This window comes from Petaurus breviceps, unplaced genomic scaffold (assembly GCF_028583685.1).
Source record: "Petaurus breviceps papuanus isolate PSGF00001 unplaced genomic scaffold, PetGlider_PUasm1.0 229, whole genome shotgun sequence".
NCBI classification, from domain to species: domain Eukaryota; kingdom Metazoa; phylum Chordata; class Mammalia; order Diprotodontia; family Petauridae; genus Petaurus; species Petaurus breviceps.
Window position 1 is genome coordinate 4435161 of NW_027185903.1, and position 22999 is coordinate 4458159.

Genomic DNA, 22999 nt, shown 5'->3' on the forward strand with positions numbered 1-22999 from the left:
TTTCTTTCTTTCTTTCTTTCTTTCTTTCTTTCTTTCTTTCTTTCTTTGCTTTTTGAAGGGGGGAAGGCAGGGCAATTGGGGTTAAGTGACTTACCCAAGGTCACACTGCTAGTAAGTATGTCAAGTATCTGAGGCCACATCAGGTCCTCTTGACTCCAGGGCTGATACTTTATTCACTGCACCACCTAGCTGCCCCTACCATTTAAATTTCTGAAAAATGCCCTGGACAATTTTTTCTTCATAGTGGTTTGAAGACACAGATATTTGTTAGGTAAAGTTAGCATCATTAAAATTGAATTCCATGAGGTGTGATTACCTGAAAGAAATGATGTCAACATTTTGAGAGTAGCTTCGTGCCATTAACATAGCCATATCATTGGCTTCTGAGCCACTGTTTGTAAAGAAAACAACCTAGAGGAAAAAAGGAGGACAAAATGTCATTTATTTAAAAATATTAACTCACTGATGATTATTAATGATGCTGTATAAGGAGAACTCAAATTACATTCCATTAAAATATTTAACCATTATAACAGCCTTGTAAGTCTATCAGGGAAGGTATTAATCCCTAGTGCACTGACCCACTCACTACTTTACTAAAAAAACCTTTGGTGAATATCTGTGGCCAGCCACTCTATCAAAAAACATCTATTATTTGCCTACTGTGTGCTGGGCACTGTACAATGAGGATACAAAGAAAACAAAAAGAGCCCACACCTTAAGGGCAATCTAATGGAAGAGATAACATGCAAACAACTATATACAAATAAGCTATGAGCAAGATAATTTGGAGATAATCTATGGAGGCAAGGCACTACCTTTAAGAGGAATTGGGAAAGGGTGCCTGTGAAAAGATGGATTTTAGTTGGGACTTGAAAGAAGCCAGGAAAGACAAGAGGCAGAGGTGAGAAGGGAAAGCATTCTAGTCATGGAAAGCAGCCAGAGAAAATGCCCAGAAACCAGAGACAGAGAGCCGTTAGTAAGTGCTACATCTAGGGAGAGAATCCAGTGGGGAAAGTTTTCAGAGAAAAAACCCAGGAATTGGTACAATATTCACATCCTTGGATTCCTTCTTCATATATCTTTGTTTGAACTTTCTTGACTCTTTCCCATGCAGAACTTATGTTCTCAGTCTTTTCCCATTCATTATACCCTTATTTAAAAAAAAAAAAAGTATCCTTATCTTTATCCTCCCATTTTGCTTTGAAATTCAAAGGCAACAGCTAATACTGAACATCTAGATTCAGATACTTTAATAAAAATTTAAAATATAATATAACATTATATTACTATAATGTAATATATGTTGCGATATATTATATTTAAAGTCATATATATGCAACATCATAATTTCTCTCTGATTCTGTAGAAGACAAGTTTGGGAATGCTATTTCCCACAATGCTTAGGAGTGAGACACTTTCACTCAATGGAGAGAATTATCCACTTTTTTTTAGAAGGTTGTGGGTGAGCTCACAGCATGGTAAAGTCACTAGGTGAACACACTGATTTGGTGAGGAACCTCTATAACAGCAGAGATTTAAGAGAATCACAGATGGGAACAGCAGGAAAGCAGAATGGTGGTTGGGAGAAGACTGTATATATAGCAGTCAGAGCATTCTGAATCATGTATGGACCATAGGAATGACTATGGGGCCAAAGTAACAGTTGTCAGCATTCTTCACATGGGAAAAGTCTTGAAGAAGTGGGTCTTTGTCCATGCAACTAAGTCTGTCAGTGCAATGCAACTGTGCCCTCCTGCTATGTTGTGTAATCAGGAGATATGCATCCTTTTGTGCCAAGAATGGTGTTCTACTTGATTCACTTCCTTGCTATTAAATTGTGTTATATTTTAATTGAATGCTTCTCCCCATATTTATGGATATGCTTGTAGTGTTCTTATTAATAGAGTGAAATATGGTGGAGCCTTAGGTTGAGGTTTTGAAATCATTATCACTCCCAAACAATGAGTTGAATATGGATTTTCTCTTCCATTTCATTCCACTCATTACAATAAACAAACATTTATTAGAGAATCTAGTACGTGCAAGGCACTGTGCTGCATACCATAAGCATGAAGACAGAAGGGGAGAGTCAATAGGGACTATAATTCAATAAAAAAATCTAGCCAATTTGTATACACTGCATTTAGGGGAAACACCCAAGTAATTGAATTATGGGATGATGTGACTGGATGTTTTGGTATTGTGATGTACACAGTCACACCTCTTGTCAAAGAAGAAATGCAAATTATTCAGTAAAGAGGCGGATGAAGAAAAGGCTCACTATGCAAAAGGAATTGTAGAAGCTTTGGACCTGGAGACTTGCAAAGTACTCTTGTACTCTTGAAAAGTCATTACTACAGGGACTACCTAGAGGCATGCTGGGGAGCAGCTCAATATACAGACAGATATCTAGTTTCCTTTCACATCTCTGTTCTCTCTCTGTCTCTCTCTTACAAATCATTCATACATAATTTTCTTTTATTTCTGCTAAAGAATCTTCTTTTCTTCCTTTTGGTTCAGAAGATCACACATCCCACAGGTAGAAGGGACCTTAGAAACCTTCTAGTTTAAGGCTCTCATTTTACAGTTGAGGAAACTGAGGCTTTAAGTGACTTGTCCAAGGTCACACGGAATAATATGAGTCCTTGCGTGAGTGAGTGATCTTTTTTTGCCATACCATGCTACTTATAAGGGATCAGCTTGATACTGGGGCTCTTCTGCTTAATCTCATTTCTATTTTGAAGTGATGGAAACTTCTGGGTTTTGGATCCTGAGATTATAATCACTTTGGAATTGGAGCATTTTACCTTAAGTGGTTCAGGGAAAAGGGCTATCAGCTTTTCTGCATATTCATGTATTGCAGGATGTAAGAAGACAGGACTTGTATGCCACAGGCGTTCAAGCTGCTTTTGTGCAGCTGTAGTCACCTTCCTGGGAAAAACAGGGTGAAAACAGAATTATTCAAATTAACATGTCTTATGTTATTCCATGTACAGCCATTTTCAAAAGCAGTACAAGGAATCAGCTCAATGTTAAAAAAAACAAACAACTTTCTAACAAAGAGAAGTGTCCAAGGATGGAAAGGGCTCCCTCATTAGATAGTGAATTTCTTGTTCCTTGTTCCTTGAGATATGCCTGAAAAAGTGGAATGATTGCCTATCAGGGAACTTATAGAAGACAATTTTGCATTGGGTGGAAGATTGGATTAGTTGATTTGGGCTACCTAACAACAACAAATTTCCAAGATTTAAAATTATTCTTTGTACAATGTGGAAAACAAAAATATCTGAATGTAAACATTGGTGTTTCCCTTCTCTTTTCTCAATTCCAAAATTATGAATTCATTTTTTTTTGTCATATGGAGAATCAAATGAGATTTTTCTTCAAAACGTTAAAAATTGAGGGGATAAACAGGGATCAGGCTTCTTGATGAAAGTGCAAATAATTTGTCTAAAGGTTTCAGAAGAGAGCTGTCACTTTTTGGAATAAATTGAAAGGACAGGTGTGAATTTCAGTTATGGGAACATTTTATACTGGAGTAAACATAACACGAAGAGAAGAGAAAGGGAGAAAGCAGAAAGAAAGTATTGATCTGACTATTTACTTTAAGTAAGGAGAACAGTGGGGAGACCAATCTGATAGGAAAAAAAGATTCACTTTGGAGACAGGTAGAAACTCATGTAAGTGGTTGTGATGAGGCTGAAGCAGATTAAGGAAGTCTAGAAAGCTGATAGAGGAGCTTGGAATGAATTTGGAGCACAATAGAGTATGACTGTCTGGAGTAGGGGAGTCTTAAATTTTTTTCTATCCTGGACCCCTTTGGCAGTCTGGTGAAACCTATGGACCTCTTCTCAGAATAATGTTTATAAATGCATGAAATAAAACACATAGACAACTATAAAAATATAAAAAAAGCCCCAAGAAGTTTATAGATCCTTGGTAAAGAACCCATGTTCTAAAATGTTGTTATTTGTTCTCCATTCTCAAGGAGGACCATAACATCAGGAAGGTGATGCCGTGACTTGAAGGTGAATTGGATTTAAGTGAGGCAGGGCTGTGCAAAGTCACCAGCCTCATTTTCTTCTCTGGAGCCATCTGGGTCTAGTGGCAAGGTATAGATCAGGACTGGAGATGCCCCTCAACCCCCATTCTAAATTAATAACTTAAAGAAAGCAGGATTTCTGCAAGATTGAACTTTGGTACATGTGAAGCATGGCATGTTAAATATAATAAAAACATAATTTCATCTCTAATTATCAACTTCTTGTCTTTTGGATGGAAAGACATATATGGACAAAGAACCAACATAAAGGGAAAAAAATTCTCAAAGAAATGTGCTGTGTAAATTTTCCTACAATTTATTGTTTCCATTGTACTTAACATTCATTATGGCTGGTACAAACATTTTTCAATTTTGTGTAATCAATTTCTATTTTATCTTTTCTCATCTCCTTTATCCCTTATTTAGGTAAGAATTTTCTTTCTAGTCATAGCTGTGAAAGGTGTCCTCAGACATGACCAATGTGTTAATTTGATTTATTGGGTTATAGAATTTATAAGAGATAAAATTTCTATTAGGGTGAGAATTCTTTTTTTTTTTTTTGCCTTTTTGGAGGGCAATTGGGGTTAAGTAACTTGCCTAAGGTTACACGGCTAGTTTTTTTGTGCGGGTGATAAATGTCTGAGGCCAGAACCAAACTCAGGTCCTTCTGACTCCACAGCCAGTGCTTTATTCACTGTGCCACCTAGCTGCCCCTAGGGTGAGAATTCTTTATCTGGGGGAGAGCGGTAGTCTGTGAACTTTTGAAAAAATAATAATTTTATTTCTAATAAAACAGGATTTTTTTTTGTAATCCTATGTATCTCATTTTTTGTATTTAAAATTATTCTTCTGGGAAATCATAGGTTTCACCAAACTGCCAAAGAGATCCATGATAGGGAGTAGAAGCAGGTCTTCCGTGTGGCTCTGGCTACCACCTTCCCCAATATATGTGAAAGGGGACTCTGAATAAACTTTGGAGCTGCAGAACCCACAAAATGACACAGAGAAGCTAACCTCCCACTGAGCACAGCCCAGCAGGCTGGCAGGAATTGGCCAGCACAGTGCTCTGGGAGCTGAGCCTAGACCCATGCTGAGGCTTTAGCCCCAGGGCAGGCCTGACCAGCCACCAGCTGGAGGGACTCCAGATCATCAGCAGCTGTGGCCGTCTCCAGAATTATCAACACATAAATACAAAGGACAAAGTGAGAGTTCAGTAGTTGGGAGTGAATCAGCTTTTGCCCCCAGGGTGAGAAGCTGCTGAGGAGCAGCAGCCACCCCCACGTTGCAGCTTCAGCTCCTGGCCTTCAGAGTGTAGGGGGAACAAGAGACCAGTCTGAGGGGTAATTGCTCTTGCTTTGACCTGCTTGGATCTGGATTGCTGTCTAGGGTGGAGGTCCTGGGTTGTGTGTCCAGCTTGCCAGAGCATGTGGGGGCTTCAGAGAGGGCACCCAACTAATACCTCTGGCAGCTGAGAAAACCTCAGCATTTGGTACGAAGCTCCCCTGTCTGATAGCAGCGTCCTACTGTGGCAAAAAGCCCAAAAGTCAAGTAATTGAGTGGCAACATGACCAGGCAAAGGAAACAAAGCAAACAGAAGAATCCAACATTAGACTCCTATTTTGGGGACAAAAAGGATCAAAGCATGGAACAGGAGGAAGACAGTGAAGTCAGAACTCCTGCACCAAAAGCTTCAAAGGAAAATACGAGCTGGTTACAGGCCATAGAGGACCTGAAGAAGCAGATAAGAGAAGCAGAGGAAAAACTGGGACGAGAAAGGAGAATGATGCAAGAAAATCATGAAATGAGAGTCAACAGCATGACTGAGGAAAATACACCTTAAGAAATAGACTAACTCAAATGGCAAAAGAGGCTCAAAAAGGCAATGAGGAGAAGAATGCCTTAGAAAGACGAATTTGTCAGATGAAAAAAGAATCTCCAAAGCTCACTGAGGAGAATCATTCCGTCAGAATTAGATTGGAGCAAATGGAAGCTAATGACTTTATGAGAAATTAAGATGCTGTTAAACAGATCCAAACAAATGAAAGAATAGAAGGTAATGTGAAATATCTCATGGGAAAAACCACTGATCTAAAAAATAGATCCAGGAGAGATAATTTAAAAATTATTGGACTACCTGAAAGCCATGATCAAAGAAAGAACCTAGAAATCATCCTCCAAGAAATTCTCAAGGAAAACTGCCCTCATGTTTTAGAACCAGAGGGCAAAATAGAGGTGGAAAGAATCCACTGATCACCTCCTGAAAAAGATCCCAAAAAGAAAACTCGTAGGAATATTATAGCCAGGTTCCAGAATTCCCAGATCAAGGAGAGAATATTATGAGCAGCCAAGAAGAAATACTTTTAATATTGTAGAAACAAAATCAGGATAACACAGCATCTGGTAGCTTCTACACTGAGGGATCAAAGGGCTTAGAAGGTGATATTCTGGAGGTCAAAGGAACTGGGATTAAAACCAAGAATCACCTACCCAGCACAAATGAGTATCATGTTTCAGGGGAAAATGTGGTCACTCAGTGGAACAGAGGACTTTCAAGCATTCTTGATGAAAAAAACAGAGTTGAATAGAAAATTTGACATTCAGATACAAGAAGCAAGAGAAGAATGAGAAGGTAAACAGGGAAAAGAAATCGCAAGGAACTTATCAAAGTTGAACTATTAACATTCCTACATGGAAAAACAATAATTGTAACTGATGAAACTTTTCTCACTATGAAAATAGTTGAAGGGAATATATATATATATATATATATATATATATATATATGTCTATATATTAGGGTATATGGGCATATAAATACATATGTGAATGTGTGTATGTATGTTTACAGGTATACATAGGTAGAGGGCACAGGATCAATTTAATAAGAAGGGATGATACTTAAAAGGTGAAATTAAGAGGTGAGAGAGGAATATAATGAGAGGAGATGGGGAGAGACAGAATGGGGTAAACTATCTCATACAGAAGAGGCAAGGGAAAATGGTTACAATGGAAGGGAAGAATAGGAAGGCCAAAGGGAATGGGTCAACCTTATTCTCATTGAATTTGGCTTGGGGAGGGAAAAATACACACTAAATAGGGTATCTCACCCTACAGGAGAGTAGGGGTGAAAGGGATGAGAGGGGGATGATGGAAAGGAGGGCAGGCTGGGGCGGGGGGAGGGAAGTTGGAAGCGGCCACTTTTGAAAAGGGACAGAATCAAAGTAGAGAATAGAACAAGTGGGTGGTGGAATAGGAGGGAGGGAAATATAGTCAGTCTTTTACAATATATCTACTATGTTAATGTTTTGCATTAGCTACACATGTACAACCTATACTGAACTGCTTATTTTACCAGTAAGGGTGGGTGACAAGGGAGGAAGAGAATGAATCTGGAATTCAAAGTTTTAAAATTAAATGTTAATATATATATATATATATATATATATATATATATTATTAATACTATTTTACGTGTAATTGGGAAATAAGTTATACAGGCACTTGGGCACAGATATCCACCATGACCTACTAGAAAAGCCAAAAGGGGTATGGGAGAAAATATGGGAGAGAGCAGTTTGGAGGAAGGGATATCCTGTGGGATTGCCATTTTGGGATAGTGGGTAGGAGAAAACCGGGGAGAAAATTTGTAACTCAAAATCTGGCGGAAATGAATGATGTAAACTAGAAGTTAATAAAGCATTTGAAAAATGAAAAAAAAGAGATCCATGATACAAAAAAGGTCATGAACCCCAATATTAGGTGATAAGAATGGGATGGCAGATTAATGGTTGAGAATAGAAATCCCCCCCCCCCCAAAACCCCAACCAAACAACAACAAATCAATAAAATATTGAAGATTGAACAGGAAAAAAACACAACAAAAAGTGACAGGGAACAAAAAATTGAACATTTCTATCTATCACTATCTTGTTAAATTTTATATATATATATATATATATACATATATATATACACACATGTATATGTATGTATGTATGTATTTCCTTAAAAACAACCATATATAACAGAAGTTTACAGATTCTTATACAGGGTGTTCCAAAATTCTTAGTGCAGCTTAAAACTGCTGTGCCCTGTATAATTCTTTTCTTTGAATATTGGAATGTTTGTACTTGTTGATGATTGTTTTACACAAAAAAAAAAAAATTAAAATAACAACTCCAACATTTTCCAGAGATATAGAACCTATGTGAAGGCTGGAGGACATCTTTCTTTTCTTTTAACATATGAAAATCCATTGCTTTTTCTCCATGGACTCCATACTTTCTCCATATACTTGGTTTTTATGTTTAAGTTTTTCTTTTGGTTTCTTTCGAACTGTAAGATGTAGAGCTATAGCTAGAAATTCTTTAATTATCAGGTAGGAGGCACAGACAACAGTCCTAGCAATTGAGTATATTTTCCTGGGAGAGGGATGAAGCCTGTTTCCCAGACAGGGAGCTAGGTGGCACAATGGACAGAGTGCTCAACCTGGAGTCAGGAAGACTTGAGTTCAAATCCAGCTTCAGACCCTTGCTAGCTATGTGACCTTGGACAAATCACTTAACCTCTGTTTGCCTCAGTTTCCTCAACTGTAAAGTGGGGATAATGATAGCACTCACCTCCCATGGTGAGGATCTATAAAGCACTTAGCACAGTCTGGCATTTAGTATATACAGGTACTTATTAAGTACTAGGTCTTATTATTATTAGGGGGCAGCTGGGTGGCACAGTGGATAGAATGCCACACCTGGAGTCAGAAGACTCATCTTTGCCAAGAAAATCCTAAATGGGATCATAAAGAGTTAGACATGACTGAAAAACAACTGAACAACCATTATTATTAGACAGTCTGGCTCTAGCCCCCAAATCACAATCAACCCCATGACTCCTAAACCGTTAAAGTAGGGGGCAGGGGGAAGTCGCAACTCCAAGTTGGAGGAAAGTGGCTTTGGGGTAAAGTGTATGGAAGACTTGGGGCAGTAGGCTCAGGCTGGAGGACCAGTATGGAGAGGAAATATGCCTCATTATGTTGGTAACCTGGGGTAAAACCCTGATTACTTTGCTCTAATTATGTTTCTGGGTGAGGGTAAAAATGCTATTTATTTATTTATATATTTGCTTGCTTGCTTGCTTTTTGCAGGGGGGAAGGCAGGGCAATTGGGCTTAACTGATTTGCCCAAGGTCACATGGCTAGTAAGCGTTAAATATCTGAGGCTGGATTTGAACTCAGGTCCTCCTGACTCCAGAGCCGGTGCTCTATTCACTCAGCTACCTAGATGCCCCTAAAAATGCTTTTTAAACCTTAGGATCTTCTAGTGCACTTTTTTTTTTCTGAGAACATAGTAAACTGTGGAAGAAAGAGAAAATAAACAACAGATAGAAATTAAATTTTAACTAACATTAAGTATTTATTATCATCACTCATAATAATCCCCAGTATCTTTCTAAATCCATATATACTCATGATCCTATAACTCCAAGTGCTTATATCTGGCACAATGCAGTGATCACATTTTAAGGTTCCCTGTATTTTGAAGATACTCAGAAATTTCAAGCAATACTTACGGGTGGCAATGGCCAACACTAACAGTGACAATCCCTGAAAAGAGATCTAAATATCTTCGACCTTCATAGTCAAATAGCCATTGCATATATCCTTGATGGAGCAATAAGGGCTTCTGGAAATAAGTGGACACCAGGGGTGAAAAATTCTGTTTCCGGATCTTCAGGATATGGTTATAAGGCTGGGACTGTGGAAAAAAAGAATTCTTATGTTCAATTCAATAAATTTAATTCAATTAAAAAGTATTGTGCATATGCTGAATGCAGAGCATGGTGTTAGATACCAAGGGAGATAAAAAGTTAGACCAGATGCCTGCCCTTATCAAGTTTACAATCTAGTAGGAAACAGGACACAAATATAAATGTGTGTGTACACACATGTGTGTATTTATATTTATACACACATAATATATACACATATGTATACATGTGCATATATACACATATAAACACATGATAGATGCATGTGAAAAGTGCAGAGCAAAGTTTTGGGATCATAGGGAGGAATTAGATAATAAAGGCTTCTTTGTAGAGCTTTAAAAAACAAATAGGGATTTAGTAGGTGAAGAAAGGAGGAGGGGCACTTCAGAAATGAAAGGGTAAGGTCTTCTAGGAATTTTCTCTTTGTATGAGGAGAGGTGGGAAGGGGAGGGGAGGGGAGGAGAGGAGAGGAGAGGACTTGATCTGAATTGCCCAACTGCAACCCAGAGGATCTTCCCCTTCCAGTTTGATTTTTTTTTTATTAAAGGGGCCATCCCCTGACTCACTTCTAAAGAGGCCTATTCACTGAATGGGCATTACCTCATTCAAAGTGAGAACCTCAAAAGGCCTTAGCCTAAAAGGGTCAGTCTCCCATTGCATCCTGGGCCATTTCCAGTCATCCTGATTGATATATGGCCACTGAACCCAGATGACTCTGGAGGAGAAAGTGAGGCTGGTAACCTTGAACAGTCCTCCCTCACTCAAATCAAAGTCAATTGCTAAGTCATGTCATCATTTCCCTGAGGTTGTGACCCTCTTTGAGAATGAAGGACATACCACAACACACACAACACAAGCTCCTACTGAGGAACTTCTTCTACTATTGCAGGTAGAGGCAGCTTCCAGTCTTAGAGAATTGCCTAGAGCACAAAGAGATAAGTGACTTGTTCAGAGTCACACAGCTAGTAAGTACCAGGGACAGGGCCTGATCCCAGGTTTTCCTGTCTTTAAAACTGGCTCTTTATCCACTTAGTCATGTATATAACAATATACTTAATAAATGGATAAATGAATAAAAGCTTGATAGCTTGACAAATAGCTTGATAAATTCGGATTGACTGTAAACATGAATCCTTGCTTTATTTCTCCTGCCTCTCAATTGCAATGTTAGCTCTTGGAGGACTGGATCATTTTAATTTTTTGTTTTTGTATTCCCAGAACTTAGCATAGTACATTTAACCAAGTTATTTGTTCTTGATTCTCAGAGAGGATCACTGACATCATCGGTGTTGTCTTGATTTGCTCATGGATTAGATTTAAGTGAGGCAGAGCTTTGCAAAGTCATTGATGCCTCCTCTAGTTATCAATGTCCAGTGGCAAGACAAAAGTCAAGGTGACTGACCAAGTAGCTGCTTAATGAATGAATTTCCAGGTGCCTTATGAGATTATCACTTATGGTAGTGTTAGTTAGCCTCCATACTGCTAAAGTAGGGACCTGCTGTACTCTTAAAATAAAAACAAATATTTATAAAGATTCTAAACCTTGCAGAAGCTTAAAATCTGAAATATTTATTTGACATTCTCTTTACACTCAGTTAAGTACTTTGAGGATGGGGTTTGGATTTTTTAATCCTTTGCATCTGCCTCAGTACTTTCCATAGTGCCTCGATTATAATGGTCATTTCACAAATATCTGTAGAATGGAACCAAATTGGTTCCTGACCTTGAATATTACCACTCTGATATTAGTTTTCTCATTTGCAAAAGCAGAGCAGTGGACTTAAGGATTTTTAACCTGGAGTCTGTGAAGTATTTTTTTTTTAGATTTTGATAACTTTATATCAATATAATTGTTTTTCTTTGTAATCCTATGTGTTGTATTTTATGCATTTGAGAAAATTATTCTGAAAAGGATTCCATAGACTTCACCAAACTGCCAATGGGGGCCATACCATAAAAAGGCTAAGAATCTCAGGACTAGATGAGCTTGAAGTCTGAGAAGCTAAGGTAGAGCTAGTCTTTCTTGGGAAGTAAGTGAGCATGGCTTTTGTTGTTGCCTGTTGTCCTTCCTTCTCAAAGAGGACCAAAATGACATCACTATGTTGGAGTCAAGTCACAATGCAGCTGACTATGGCTGATAAGACCAACAGGAGCTTGGAATGCTCTACCACAGGTTGGGCACAAATAGACCATGTGAACATTTTGGGTGGATTCTCTAAATTTGCACATCTCACATTTCTTTTGAGCTACTTCAATTTTGCTCTGCTCATAGAGGAAAGCACCTTCTCTGATGAGGGCATGCCACTCTGGGTCATCATGGGCCAGTGTCTCCCATGCCACCCAATCAATTCCAAAGTTCTTGAGAGAAATCTTGAGATTGTTCTTTTATTGCTTCTTATGATCACCATATGAGTTCTCCATAAAATAGTTTTTTACTCAAGTGGACATTTGGCATTTGAACAATGTGGCCAACCCATAATAGTTGTGCTCTCTACATTAGAGCTTCAGTGTTTGGCAGTTTAGTTCAAGAAAGGACCTCAGTGTCTGGTATCTTATCCTACCAGATGATCTTCAGAAACTTCCTAAGACAATTCAAATGGAAGTGATTCAAGTTTCCTGACACAGTGCTGGTAGACTGTCCAGTTTTCACAGGCATACAACAAGGAGGTCAACATAATGGCTCTGTAGACCTTCAGTTTGGTAGTCAGTCTAATACCTCTTCTCTCCCATACTTTCCTTCAGAGCCTCCCAAACACTCAGCTAGCTCTGTCAATGAGTGCATCAACATCATTATCAATGTGTACATCCCTGGAAAGTATACTGCCAAGGTAAGTAAACTTATCCACAGTGTTCAAAACTTCTCCATTTGCTGTAACCAATGGTTCCACATATGGATGGTGTGGTAGTGGTTGATGGAGCACCTGCATTTTCTTGGTGTTAATTATTATGGCAAAATTAGAATAAGCAGCAGAAGAACTATCCTCCCTTTCAATGCAGTTTGCCTTCCTTTGTTGACTCTTTCTTCTCCCTTTTGTATTCAAAACCTTTTTCAAGAAAACCCTGAAGTCAATCATTGGTGCAAAGTTAAGTCAGTGTACCACCCCTCCTTGGGATGTTCATATCCCAAGTCTTATCTTTAAATGTGTATAAGAAGTCCTTATCATTAATTAGAAGAATGAAAAGAACAAGAGAGGGGAGGTATTTGAAGGAGAGGAGACTATCATATTACCCTAGATATTTTATTCCATATCAGATGCTACCCCTTTCTTTAAGGTACATCTTTTTGAAAAAAAAAAAAAAAAGACAACCAACTCCTGAATACAGGCATAGCTTGAGTCATGTTCCTAATTAATAATCAGGGCCAGGGTATATTTTCAAGATTATTGGTGCCTGAGAATTGGTTTTGGTGCTTTTGCCAGAAGAGTAATATTTTTCTCATGACACATAGAGGCGAATGATTGACTGAAATGCCAATTCAACCTTTCGAATGTACTCTTATTTACTTCCAGATCAAAGTGCAAACAAAGGATGGGGAGTGAAGTATACTTCCCACTCCACCCTCCCAAAATGACAATTAACAAGAGACACATATGGCTAGCTGTCTGCGCAGAGAGGAGTTCATGGACCTCAAGTTCCTGGTTGCTATTTGTCTGTTTCTTTTTATAAGCACAGGTCAGACAAAATGGTCTTTCTATGAAAGTTCAAGAGGTCCCAAAGGATCAAGAGCTCCTGAATTAGATCATTCAGGCATGGGCTTCTAGAGGGATAATACAGTATCAACATAGTATCATCTTGCAACTGATAGCCTAGAAAGCCTTATCAGCTGGGGAGGGGGAAGAAGCAGCTTAGCTTTTTTTTTTCAGTGTTTTTCTGAGATCTTTGGAGAACAAATGGATTCAGGGTGGAAGATTCTCTGTTTTGTTGCTGAAAATTAATTTCTCTCTTTTCTGCTGAAATAGTGATTAAACTTAAATCTTCCTCATTACCTACAGATTCTTTCAATAGATATTAGATTACAAGTTTTACAAGCCCTTGGTGCTATAATAGACATATGTAAATAATTCAAGTTAATTTCTGATATTTCCTTCTCTCTGTCAGGACTGATAGTAGTTTTAAGAATCTGGGTGCCTGATCTGTCATAGGTCATACACCACATTTTTGGTGAGAAAAGGGACCTGAATTGTCCTGGAAACAAATAGCACACAATATATCATATATTAGGGAATATCTGGTTATTGGGGATGATTTTTTCCTTTTCTGCTTGATACCCTTCCATTGAATAAAACATCCTCAAAACTATGTTGCTAAAAGAGATGAATTTTGGAAATAAAATATATAATACTGTAATGCAAGAGAGGAAGTATAGTGAATAGTACTTATCTTAGAGTCAGTAGGACCTGGATTCAAATCTTGAATGAAATGTACTGGCTGTGAAACCCTGGGAAAGTCACTTAATTCCTCTGAGTCTCAGGCAACTTCAGTAATTAAGACATGGCTATAAGATGTGTATCATTACTATTTGAGGTGGTGGGAGGAATGACCAAACAATGAGAAAATTTGTTACTGAGTATATGTCAGACAAAGGAGTGATTCTATTACTTTTTTTAACCAGACCTGCGATTTAATTGGTATAGGGAACTCCCAGTGAGGAACTTCCTCTAATAATACATATTATCAGCATTTTGTCTGCAGCTTATAGTCTAAGAGATTTGCCTGGGGTACTGAGAATGCCCAAATGACTTCTCTAGGGCTGCTCAGCAATTATGTTTTAGAGGTGAGACTTGAACTTAGGTCTTCCTGAATACAAGCCCAGGTCTCTCCTACACTATATTGTCTTTCATTTAAAATGTTACCAAGAAGTAAAATCAATGGGGTGGGGATATCTCTGTGAGATGCATACCTTTAGTAGTATGCAAGGATACTTGTTGGTTGAATTAGAAACAGAGAATATTAGAACTTGGAGATGACCTAAGTTATGAATCTAGTTTCCCCACTGATGAAGAAACAAGAGGCCCAAAGAGATTAATAATAGTCATTAAATATTTCTTAAGTGGGGGCAGCTAGGTGGCACAGTGAGTAGAGGATGACCTGGAATCAGGAGGACCCAGGATTGGTTCCAGCCCCAGACACTTAACACCCACGCAAAAATAAACTGGCCATGTAACCTTGGGCAAGTTACTTAATCCCAATTGCTTTAAAAAATATTTCCTAAGTGCCTACTAAGTGTCAGGCATTGTGCTAAGCATTGGTGATACAAATAAAAAAAAAAGAACAGACCCTAACCTTAAGGAGCTTGCAATCTAATGAGGGAAGACAGCCTACAAAGTGGTGGGAGTGAAAGACAGGCACCTATACAGGGGTATGGTGGAGAAGAATGAGAAATCCCAAAGCAGTACAGTCAAAGAGATTTACTAAGGTCAAGCAGCTAGTTGGAGGTAGAGTTTAGTCTCCTGAGACTTGAGAGTCAGGTCTCATGACAACACAAATACTTTATGCACTACACAAACATTATCTGCTATGTGAATTTTGTAGGGAAGAACCCTTTGGCTACCTCTAAAACATTGAATCATACCTCACATTTTTCAGGTGTGAAATCACATGGAGGCATTTTAGGTGATGTGTGGACACTGAGCTTAGATCCAGGCTTCCAGCAGGCACCTACCAAAAAGAAACAAACAAGCCACAGCATATTAGAATTGTTCTCTAGCTATCACAGTTCTTCTCTAAGGCCAGACAGTATCTAGTTATGAAAATTTCTTAAAATTCACTTATAGATGAGAAAAGTGCATTTATAAAGAGACTAAGTGCTTTGTTTAGTTCCTACAAATAGTAGGTATATGACCTGGGTGTTAAATCTTGGTTTTCTGAGTCCAAAAGCCAAATTTTTACACAGTGATGCACTGCTTCCACCAGGAGGGCTTGAGATCTGTGCTGATCTCTCATGTTGATCTGTGAGGGAAGAACCAATACTAAAGACACCAACACATTCTCCAAAGCATAAAAGTAAATGGCTAGTTTAAAACTAATTAGGCTTTGAAATATAGTGATATCTGGGTCTAAAAAAAACATCATCCAGAACCAAAGTTCCAAAGGCAATCTGGGTTCAGAAGGAGCGAGCAGAATGTTGGTGGTTTTTTTTGAAGGGTGGGGAGGGGAGGCTAGTAAGTGGTAGTAGTCACTGAGGAGAAGGAGGCTTTGGCTTCTGGTGGAAAGAACTAGCAGAGTCTAGAACTGAGTTCAAACAGCTTAGTGGTCAACTTGGGTATGAGGGAGGTGCTGTCCAGGGTGCTATGACACAATCTATTTTGCTGGTAGGTGTCTACATCAGAAGAAAGGGGAGTCAGCATCTGGATAATATAACTTCCCTCACCTGGGAGTTAAAAAGAGAATAAGTCAGGGGTGGCTAGGTGGCACAGTGAGTAAAGCGCCACCCTGGAGTCGGGAGGACCTGAGTTCAGATCTGGCCTCAGACACTTAACACAAAAAAACTAGCGTGTAACCTTGGGCAAGTTACTTAACCCAATTGCCCTCCAAAAGAAAAAAAAAAGAGAGAATAAGTCTTTTAAAGGTGCACTGCACTGAAAATCAATAACCTGAAAAATCTTCCCATGATCTTGTTTTCTACATGGCTCCTTATTTCTACATCTGGTTATCAAATTTCTGACAGTTGTGCATTATCAGAAAGGAGTAAAGAACATCTGAGGAACCTTCTAAATCTAAGATTCTATAAGCTGACTATTTTGGCCTGTAGACCATATGAAGGTGGAATGAAACATTAAAAAAATTTACATACAATTAAATGGTGCCCCTACCCACTGCACAAAAAATTAAGGCTATTATTAGATGGGCCATGATTCCTATTGGATATCAATGAGAGAAAGAAATCATTGAATGTTAGAATGAGATATCATCTAATGTACCATCAAATGCAAGGTTTATTAATCTGGGGCCCACAAAACTGTTGAAAAACCTTTTTAGATAAATTTATTTCAATATTATTGCCTTCCTTTATAATCTTGTATATTTTATTTTGTGCTTTTAAAAAATGTTATTCCAAAAAGGCTCATTGGTTTCACCGGATTGCCAAGGGAATACATAACACTAGAATCCCTGATATAGATTGTTCCTTTGATAAGCTCTTATGATGATGGATTTTATATCTGAGAGGGATTTTAGGGATTATTTAGTCATACCCCTTTACTTTCTTTTTTTTTTTTTTAAAGCAATTGGGGTTAAGTAACTTGCTCAAGGTTACACGGCCAGTTAATTCTGGGTGTGGTGCTAAGTATCTGAGCCCGGATTTTATCCAGTTCATACTGACACTGGAGCCGGTGCTCTTACTCGCTGTGCTACCTGGCCACCCCCCTTTACTTTCACAAATGAAGAAACTGAATCCCTAGAGAAATTATTTGTCAAAGCCATTTAACTTGTCAGTGATAAAGTTTAAAATAGAGCACATGTCTTTTGACTCCCAAACTAAGATTTTTCCCATGACATCACATTGTTATTACCCCACATCTTCCCTTTCTCTCTCTCTCTATTTTTCCTACATGTTTCTATTTCTTCTTTAAAAGTAGAGAAAAATCATAAATCAATGCTAAAAGGTACCTAGTCCAACCTCTTCACTTTACAAATTAGGAGAGATGAAAAAATGATCCCTCCTATTCAGCTGAATGAACACATGAAACAACAGCATTTTTCTATGTGGATGGAAAGGTGATGGACAGGATGATTACTGAATCATTTTTCTAAGAAAACACAGTAGACAACTATTTTTAAATAAAGTTTAAAAGCATCTCCTTTGGACAGATTTTCCTATCAAGACATCCCATTTTTCTGTTTCAGAAAATCATTAATGTTATTAATTTGTTTTTAATACATTAAAAACAAGTGGCTTTTGGTTAAATTTGAATAAGAAGGGGGAAAAGAGGTTTTGAAAGCTTTCTGAGAATTTTACCCTTCAAGAATTCCTCTTCAATACAAAATCCTATGCTTCTAAGAATCCCAAGTCTCCTGACTCCTTCAGTATCATTCACTTTCCTTTCTAAAGAAGGGATGTTCATGGAGTTATGAATTTGATTGAATCAAAAGTTAGTGGAACATCAAGATGTGAAAAATAAAACTTTTAAAAGGAAAGTCTCTAATATTAGAGTCAAAATAAATATCGAAACTAAGGCCAGGTCTATACTAGAAAAAGTAAAATAAAGAATTAAAAATAATTTTCAGGTAAATAAAACTACATCTCAATCTCATATGGCCTTCCTACCCCTGGGTGCTTCTCTCATCTCTCTCTCAATTAAAAATGAAAAAAAAAACCCAACAAACACCAATACTATACCCTACCAATTACTTTGTGTTTATTTTATATAGATTTTAAATTTACTTATCATTATAAATGTTGTTTCTCGGGTTGTAAACTCCTAGAGAAAAGAAACTATTTTATTTTTGTATTTGTATTCTCAGCATCTAGCAAAGTTCTGGAAACATATAGAAGTTCATTTATAAATGCTTATGGAATTGAATTATTGAATATTCTGGCCTCCATTACCTGTGTTCTTGAAAAATACATTTTTGAGTCAGAACCACCTGGATAACCATTTGGATTATCTCTTCACAATATTCATAGTTTGGAAGGATCCTCAGAGGTCATCTATTCATCTGGTCTGACTGTTATCCACGTCCTTTACTGGGGTGGAGAACCATTGTATTAGTGGCCTAAAAAACAGCTCACTCCCCCAAAGGTAGTTTTAGCCTGGTGGAAAACTAGGTATTCCAAGCCAAAAATTACAGCCAAGATTTTCCTTCTTCGGAAAGAGAATGGAGATGAAATGACATTGCTTTAGATTTCTGTGTTCTCCTAGATCACTTCCCTAGGACTTGGCACAATGGCTTGGTGGTATATACTTGAGGGAAGTCTTCCATCAGCTCTAGGGTGAGTAGACTGCATGGATTCCCGTGTTATTTACTCAGGTTTATAGTTTCCCAGGTCTATCAAGTACTAAAGGTATCACTGTCACTTCTATAATGATGGGATCTCTCAGAGTTCACACTCCTCAAATCTATACATTATTAAGGCATACAAGGATTTAGTAAATGCAACTTGGATTAAAGATTGTCCTATTGAAGCAAAGATTGTGGACAATGGGATAGATTTATAGAAAGATATATGATATTGGTCAGTAGGCCACAAGGTTGCTTCAGTGAAAATGTGTTTATTCTCTAGTCAGTCAGGCTTCTGAAGGGTACCTATGTGATTTTATGTGAGCAGTCAGATTTGATTTCTAATACTTAATAGCATTCAGGAGTATAGGGTTGAGGGATGTTAGCCAGCAGCCTGTTTATATTTAGCAATATCTGATTGTAAAATGTGTGTTTCAAAGTGCCTTGGGCAATTCACACCTCTATTGATGGGTAGAACTGTGGTGTCAAGCGTAAATATGGGGGAAAGATGAGCTTTGGATAGAAGAGTTATTGTTGTAGAGCTCATTGGTGGGCAGAGGAGATAGCCAGCTATCTTAGTGATGTCTAGTTTATGTGATCCTCGAATAAAGTAAGAATTACAGATTATCAGAGTGGAATAGGGTGGCAGAGGTTATTCATTTTAATCGATGAACAGGATTCTCTTCTATGACATGTCTGACAGATGATCCTCCAACTTCCCCTAGAAGAACTCTAATAATGGAGAAGTCACAGCTTTTTGAGGTAGCCCATTTCACTTTTCAATGGCTTTAATTGTTAGGAAAATTTTCTTTATGTTGGATTGAGATCCCCCTCCTTACAACTTCCATGAATTGTTTCTATTTTTGCCTTTGGAATTCAAATAAAAGAAGTCAAATTTCTCTTCTATATAAGACTTTCAAATACTTGGGAATGGCTTTCATGGATTCTTAAAAGCTTCTCTTCTCTGTCAAAACACCACTAGTAATTAGTCTGCTCTGCTATAGAATGCAAAAATTTCATGGAATAGTTCAAAATAATGCAAGTCAAACTGGAAACTCCAATTGAAGTGAGAAAGAAGAGACTTAGAAACTAGCAATTTATCTGAGGAATAGCCAATTTCTTCTCTAGTTGACTCTCTAAGTTTCTCTAGGTAAACTCTTTTGTTTTCCTGTTTCTCTAAGAGCATTTAATCTGGTTCTTCAGAGACTGTCATATTCTACTATTCATAGTGATGTATTATTATCACAAGAAGAATATTGGGATTAAAAAGATGGGTTTTTATTCCAAGGAAAGTCTTCAAGTTGGTGACAGTGCTGTGTAATTTCTCCAATGATAATGGTCCATGCTCTCTCTTTTCTTTTCTTTACAGACTATAGCAATAGTCTTCTTAATTTAATATGTTTTCTTTAAAAATTAATTAATTAATTTTTAGTTTTCAACATTCATTTCCACAAGATTTTGAGTTACAAATTTTTTCTCTCTGTCTTTCCCCTACCTCCCACCCCAAATAGCAAGCCTACTGAATATTCCTTCCCCCAATCTGTTCTCTCTTATATCCTCACCCATCACCCCCCTAACTTTCTAGTAACCCATCTAGGGAAAGATGGGTTTCTATACCCCCAGTACCTGTATATATTATTTCCCAGTTGCATGTAAAAAACACATTTTTAAACATTTGCTTTTAAAACTTTGAGTTCTAGAATTTTCCCCCTTCTTCCCTCCTCACCCACCCCCACTGGGAAGATAAGCAATTCAATATAGGTTGTACATATGTAGTTACCCAAATCATTTCCATAGTAGTTACATTGTGAAAGACTAACTATATTTCCCTCCATCCTATCCTGCACCCCATTTATTCTATTTTCTCCTTTGACACTATCCCTTTTCAAAAATGTTTGCTTTTAACTACACTCTCCCCTAATCTTCCCTCCCTTCTATCATCCCACCCCTTATCCCCTACCCCCCTATTTTCCTGTAGGGTAAGATACCCAATTGAGCGTGCATGTCATTCCCTCCTTGAGCCAAATTCAATGAGAATCAGGTTGTCCCATTCCCTTTCACCTTCCTGCTTTTCCCCTCCATTGTAACAGTTTTCTCCTGACTCTTTTATATGAGATAATTTACCCTATTCAATCTCTCCCTAACTCCTTATTTTGTTATATTCTTAATTTTATTTTTTAGATATCATCCTTTCATATTCAACTGATCTTGTGCCCTCTATGTATACATGAACATACACATGCCCACACTTACATACATATTTATATACATATACACCCTCCTATACATATATATGTATGTATACATATATTCCCTTCAACTATCCTCATACTGAGAAAAATCTTATGAGTTAAAATTATTGTTTTTCCATGTAGTAATGTAAATAGTTCAACTTTATTAAGTTCCTTATGATTTCTTTTTCCTGTTTACCTTCTCATGCTTCTCTTGCTTCTTGTATTTGAAAGTCAAATTTTCTGTTCAACTCTGGTTTTTTCATCAAGAATACTTGAAAATCCTCCATTTCATTGAATGACCATATTTCCTCCTATAGCATTATATTCAGTTTTGATGGGTAGGTGATTCTTGGTTTTAGTTCTAGCTCCTTTGACCTCTGGAATATCACATTCCAAGCCCTTTGATCCCTTAATGCAGAAGGTGCTAGGTCTTGTGTTATCCTGATTGTGTTTCCACAATACTCAAATTGTTTCTTCCTGACTGATTGCAGTGTTTTCTACTTGACCTGGGAACTCTGGAATTTGGCTATAATATTCCTAGAAGTTTTCTATTTGGGATCTTCTTTAAGAGGCGATTGGTGAATTCTTTCAATTTCTATTTTGCCCTCTGGTTCTAGAATATCAGGGCAATTTTGCTTGATAATTTCTTGAAAGATGGTGTCTAGGCTCTTTTTTTGATCATGGCTTTCAGGTAGTCCAATAATTTTAAAATTATCTCTCCTGGATCTATTTTCCAGGTCAGTGATTTTTCCAATGAGATATTTCACATTGTCTTCTATTTTTTCATTTGTTTGGATCTGTTTTATAGTATATTGATTTTTCAAAAAGTCATTAGCTTCCATTTGCTCCAATCTATTTTTGAAGGAGTTATTCTATTCAGTGAGCTTTTTTTTCATTTTTCAAATGCTTTATTAACTTCTGATTTACATCATTAATTTCTACCAGATTTTGAGTTACAAATTTTCTCCCCATTTCCCCCTACCTACCACCCCAAAATAGCAATCCCACAGGATATCCCCTCCTACAATCTGCTCTCTCCCATATCTTCCCCCATACCCCTTTCAATTTTTCCAGTAGGGCATGGTGGATCTCTATGCGCCAGTGCCTGTATATCTTCTTTCCCAATTACATATAAGATAGTATTAATAATAGTATATATGTATATATAATTTGAAACATTTGATTTCAAAACTTTAAATTCCAGATTAATTCCCTTCCTCCCTTGTCACCCCCCCTTACTGGGAAGATAAGCAGTTCAGTATAGGTTGTACATGTGTAGCTAATGCAAAACATTAACATAGTAGGTATATTGTAAAAGACTGACTATATTTCCCTCCTATTCCACCACCCACTTGTTCTATTCTCTACTTTGATCCCTTCCCTTTTCAAAAATGAGTATTTCAAACTTCCCTCCCCCCCCAGTCTGCCCTCTCTTTCATCATCCCCCCTCTAATCCCCTCCCCTCCTATTCTCCTGTAGGCTGAGACACCCTATTTATTGTATATGTCGTTCCCTCCCTGAGCCAAATTCAATGAAAATAAGGTTGACCCATTCCCTTTTGCCTTCCTATTCTTCCCCTCCATTGTAACCATTTTCCCTTTGCCTCTTTTATATGAGATAGTTTACCCCATTGTCTCTCTCCATCTCCTCTCATTATATTCCTCTCTCACCTCTTAATTTCACCTTTTAAATATCATCCCTTCCTATTAACTTGGTCCTGTGCCCTCTATCTATGTATACCTGTAAACATATATATATATATATATATACACACATACATACACATTCAAGTAGGTATTCATACGCCTATATACCTTCTGATATAGACATATATATATATATATTTCTATTCCCTTCAACTATTTTCATAGTGAGAAGAGTTTCATCATTTGCAATTATGATTTTTCCCTGTATGAATGTTAATAGTTCAGCTTTGATAAGTGGCTTATGATTTCTTTTCCCTGTTTACCTTCTCAAGCTTCTCTTGCTTCTTGTATCTGAATGTCAAATTTTCTAT

General features: G+C 37.6%; 1 protein-coding gene across 1 annotated transcript in view; it reads right to left on the bottom strand.

The window, feature by feature from the left end:
- The window catches only part of AGXT2 (alanine--glyoxylate aminotransferase 2), a 63169-nt gene that overhangs the window by 35794 nt on the left and 4376 nt on the right, over nt 1-22999 (bottom strand). The window contains exons 2-5 of the mRNA XM_069096121.1: nt 15381-15466; nt 9611-9795; nt 2811-2934; nt 317-411 (exon numbers count right to left, since the gene is read on the bottom strand). Of these exons, the coding sequence (XP_068952222.1) occupies nt 317-411; nt 2811-2934; nt 9611-9795; nt 15381-15466 (490 nt within the window). The remainder of the gene's footprint in view (nt 1-316; nt 412-2810; nt 2935-9610; nt 9796-15380; nt 15467-22999) is intronic.